Genomic DNA, 5,000 nt, shown 5'->3' on the forward strand with positions numbered 1-5,000 from the left:
TTATTAATCACTGTAAACCAAAGCTTCTTTAGGGCTTATTGCTTTAATGATTTCTGTCATTCGATTAGCCCTAAGGCTGATGATACTCACGACAACTATTTTGAGCACTGTTGCTTGGGCACTATCCCGTTGAGAATGGGTAGAAAGGGTTGTTTTAGATTGTTTGTTGGCCTTGTGTCTCGCCTGGTTGCCGGTTGATGTTAATGTTCCCGGCAGCATTGCTCACAAAGTTGCCCTGTGTATCATCACCCTAAGAGTCAGTGAAACTTGTGTCCAGATTCTGCTGTCTTCTCATGGGACTTGTTCTTCTTTAATCAGGTCCATAAGGGAGGTTTGATCGCCTCAACCAACCAGAAACCTGCCCCGCAGAGAGACGCAGTGGTGAACAAGCTTCAGTCGCGTCATGCCTGGACTCCAGACCCGCTGGAATCCCTGGGCGACCTGCACCGCCGCACGCACGTCCTCCAGGAAGACCGCACTCCTTATTTTGTCCGCACCAAAGCAGGCGCTCTGTGCTTCCGTCAGGGGACGGAGGTGGCACCGCCTAAAGACGAGACGGTGAGAGCGAGACCCAGTGTAGCTGGAATCGGCCAGCGGAGAATACTGCAGAAGCCTGACGAGTCAAAGCCTCCAGCGAAATCAATGGAGGAGTCCGGAGCCTCTCAAGGGAAACCCAAGCGGGGCAAGCGGCTGGTGAAGTGCGTCTGTCGGTCGGGGTGGCACGGTCCTTACTGTGGAGTGCCCACTATGGTGTACCACTCCAATCTGCCCACGAAAGAGAGACTGACCCCCCGTGAGACGCCTCGACGTGTCATAAACGCCATCAACGTGAACCACGAGTTTGACTTGTTGCACGTGCGCTTCCGTGAGCTCATCCGGGCCGTGGACATCTTCCTCGTGTGCGAGTCCAACTTCACAGCATACGGGGAGAGGCGTCCGCTGAGGTTCCTGCACCTGATGCTCAACGGAACGTATGATTACGTGCGCCACAAGATCCTCTACGTCTTCCTGGACCATTTCCCAGACGGCGGCCGACAGGATGGATGGATCGCCGACGACTACCTGCGCACGTTCCTGACTCGCGACGGCATTGCGAGGATCGCAGGCTTACGGTCCGACGATGTTTTTCTCATCAATGATGCAGATGAAATTCCAGCTCAGGAGGGAGTCCTTTTCCTTAAGCTTTTCGATGGCTGGACGGAGCCTTTTGCCATCCACATGCGGAAGTCCCTGTATGGATTCTTCTGGAAGCAGCTGGGCTCCCTCGAGGTGGTGTCCGGATGCACCGTCGGGATGCTGAGAGACGTCTACGATAACGATGGGATTCGGCTCCGGAGGCGGGAGTACTACACCATGCCAGGATTCCGGAAGTACGAGAATGACACCGGACACATCTTGGTGCAGTGGTCGGTCGGAAGTCCGTTCCATTTCGCAGGCTGGCACTGCTCCTGGTGTTTCACACCAGAGGGAATTCACTTTAAACTCATTTCGGCCCAGAACGGGGACTTTCCTCGCTGGGGTGACTACGAAGACAAACGTGATCTCAACTACATAAAGGAGCTGATCCGAACGGGGGGCTGGTTTGACGGCTCTGTGCAAGAGTACCCACCCTCGGACCCTAAGGAGCACATGTACGCCCCCAAATACATGTTGGATAATTACAAACACTACCGCTACTTGTTGGAGAACCCTTACGCCAAGCCGTCCAACCCAGGAGGAGCGTAGAGCAGAATTAGGGATAAAGATGGTTCGACAGCAAGGAAAGGGAACAGAGAGGGAGAGAGAGAACGCTGTCCTGTTCCTCTCTTTCTCCTCTCTCTTTTGTCCCAACATCCATCACCGTCCAAAATGTGAACACAGGCCTTGCAGAGACCTACAGCAAACCGCTCTGTTTCGGTCGATGTTTATATGAATTATTTCCAGTGTTCTTTGAGAGACTCTGCGTTCACTGTACAAGACTGTGTGGGTGTGACAGAGAGACTGTGTGTGTGTGTGTGTGTGTGTGATCAGACTGAATTTTATTGGTGCACAGACTTTATTGCTTGCACTTCAGAATCAAAATATGAAAACTCATTGCACAAATGCCACATTTTTGGGTTTGTTGACTGCTTGTAAATTCCAAAAAAGTCAAACGTCTTTTTCCTCGGTCAGAAAAATATCTTTGTGTATCATCGTGAGCTGTTCTGAATGAGTTTGTGTATGAGAGAGAGAGAGAGAGAGAGAGAAACGGGGCTTTGTTTGAGCTCTGCTGGGATCTGATGGAGCTGATATGTGAGAGAGGTCCGCTTGGACAACACAAATGAGCTTCCTGTTTGAGAAATCCTTGTGGAAAACATCCTAAAGCTGGGAAAAGAGCTGTTTTCAAGTCAGATATTGAGTCTGGGAACACCACCCATGTTGTGCACAAGAATAGAGAGACGCCTGATAAAAATAGGTCAGAGGCTCTGTTCCTAACTAGTGAGATGCCTACGTAGGCAACACTTTAAGTCTGCAAGGTTAAGGTTGTTTCAAATCATCTGCTGCCTTCTAAGATTCCTTCTTTTGGCCAGATTTAACATTAGCATTCTTTTTATTGAGAATGCGTGATCTGAAAACGCACTGCGACAATCTACCTAAAAAGAAAACATAATCCATGATGGCGGACAAAGACTTGTTGATTATAAATGCAATGCATTCAGTATAGAATAGCAGTGATATAAACAGATGAGTCCAGTGTGTATCTGTAGTTGTCAGTTCAGGAACATGCAGCGATGCGTCTCTGTGTTTGGGACAGATCCATGCAGGGTTCGGTGGTCTTGGCTCTCTCCTGTGTTAATCTGAAGTCAGAGCAGGAAACAGTTTCTCATGAAATACAGTTCTGGAAATTCCCTGTTCTCCGAGCGGTGAAGCCATCGGATCGTGTTTGGAGATCTGTGGGGAATTACATTTACACAGATCTGAAGAGTTGATGATCGGCCAGGGATTGTTACAGGATAATTCCTCTGCCGCTGTTCGTCGACACGAAATATACACTGACTCGTTAAATTCATGTTCCTGTCTTATTGTGAATGATTCGCCATTAATATTCTGACATTTATTCTCACACTTTTATTCCAGAAATACAAGGACAGTGATCAGCAAAACTCACAAACATGCAATCACTTCTGAAGTGAACATTATCTCGCTATCAGACATGCTGCTAAAAACAGGTCTCCAGATATAGAAAATATGTGGGGGGAATTAAAATACTGCCCTGGTGATATATTACATATTACATATGACTAAAAGGTGATTGGTCCGTGACACTACACATATCTGTGTCCCAACAGCAGCACATTATCAACAGATTAAAGATGTCTGGAGACACCACAGATCTCCGCACAAACGTCTATCATCCGTCAGGGTCTCAGATTGTGATCGTCATGTGCACAGTAAACCAGAGATCGAGTGACATCTCAGAGTTCCCCAAATCTGGGAACGGGGTCGGAGAGTTGAGCTTTTATTCCAGTGACCTCTGGTGAGACGACTGCATTGGAGTTCGTTTCATTCTTACTGAATCACAATCAGTTCGCATCTGCATATCAAGCAGCCTACAGGTCTGTGTTAACGGCTTATGAATGACCCCATGAACTCATATCTGAGTTCACATCTGCAGGACGAGATCCGTCCATCCGTGACCGCCGTGCCACGTTTAGTTCAGAAGAACTTGGACCTGTGTGTCAGAGGAGATTCTGTGTTGAACTGAATGATTGTTCAGATCAGGAGCTCACAGACTCTCTCTCTCTCTCTCTCTCTCTCTCTCTGTTTTGGACTTACTGTCATTTATGTTTGTGTTGTTTGCTGTTGTAAATGTTGTTGTTGTTTACATTATTTATCTTATTTATTCCTCTCCGGTTTCTGTGTAGAAAAGGGAAGCTCGGTCTGTCAGAGAAGTGAAAAGTTCCTCTCTGCCTCTCCTCCACCCGTCTGTATTACTCATAAACATGATGCTAAAAGTCACTCATGGCCAGAAACACTTTATGCTAGCATGCAAACACACATGTTCTTGTGATTTGAGCATTTCAGCCGTTTCTTCCATATTTTGACATGTATACAAGAGTACAAATTATCTGTGGAGCAGAACTTGCTGTTGATTGGTTGTTCTATGGGATGTGGGCGTGGCATTCATAATCTATGCAGATGAGTGTGAGTTTTAATTTAGTTTTAAACAAAAGTGGCCATCACTAAAGTACTGAAGATCACACACTGAAAGACTTGAGAGTTTCTAGTATGATAAACTTGTAGGAGATGCATAACAAATGAAAACAAAATGGGTTTTAAAATGGTTCTCCGGCACGTTTCCCTCCACATGCGTGTGTAAAGCTTGCTTCTGGTCTTTATCTGGCGTTTGTCTCGTGCCTCACCTGTGAACGATGTCCTCTCTTTTATCAGGAAGCTTTATCTCGCGTTTGTTTTGTGATAAACGGATCAATGCGAATGCTTATGTAAAGTACAAGGTTTTTTACAGAATGAGAGATCGAATGAAAGAGCAGGTGTGTGTCACCACAATTCAAAGCAAATGATGGCGTTAATCATGAGGCGGCACACTTTCACAACACCTGGATATTAAACATGTGCTCATCTATAACATGTGTAAGCCGCTGTCATCAGCTTCATCTGTGTGTGATGATGAAGATGTGAAGATGTGAAGATGTGAGAGTGTCAAACACTCAGGGCTTCACAAACACACGCCAAGCTTCAGGAAATAACAGTGAACGCCACGATCTCCTGTGAAGTCAAACCCTTCATATCTGCACTGCATTTCATGATTCTTTAAGCATAACTTATTCAGTGTGTTCCGCTTTATATTGAAGATTATTATTTTTTTCGTTATATTTTTGGCTGAAGTTAACATTTCTTCTCATCATAAAGTGTAATCTTGTATACGATCGTCATATTGTAAGACAAAGGTAATTCTGTCATGTCTGTCACTATTATTGACGCACTGTATGAGTTTCTGTTCCACTAATCAAACCAGTCTA

The 5,000-nt window shown here is 45.9% G+C and overlaps 1 protein-coding gene across 1 annotated transcript in view; it reads left to right on the top strand.

Annotated features, from left to right (window-relative positions):
• Positions 1-5,000, top strand: part of LOC113089912 (beta-1,4-mannosyl-glycoprotein 4-beta-N-acetylglucosaminyltransferase-like) — a 17,548-nt gene that overhangs the window by 12,119 nt on the left and 429 nt on the right. The window contains exon 3 of the mRNA XM_026256130.1: positions 319-5,000. This exon is cut by the window's right edge and continues 429 nt beyond it. Coding sequence (XP_026111915.1) covers positions 319-1,725 — 1,407 coding nt within the window. The 3' untranslated portion in view covers positions 1,726-5,000. The remainder of the gene's footprint in view (positions 1-318) is intronic.

The sequence above is a fragment of the Carassius auratus genome, chromosome 6 (genome assembly GCF_003368295.1).
Source record: "Carassius auratus strain Wakin chromosome 6, ASM336829v1, whole genome shotgun sequence".
Classification (NCBI taxonomy): domain Eukaryota; kingdom Metazoa; phylum Chordata; class Actinopteri; order Cypriniformes; family Cyprinidae; genus Carassius; species Carassius auratus.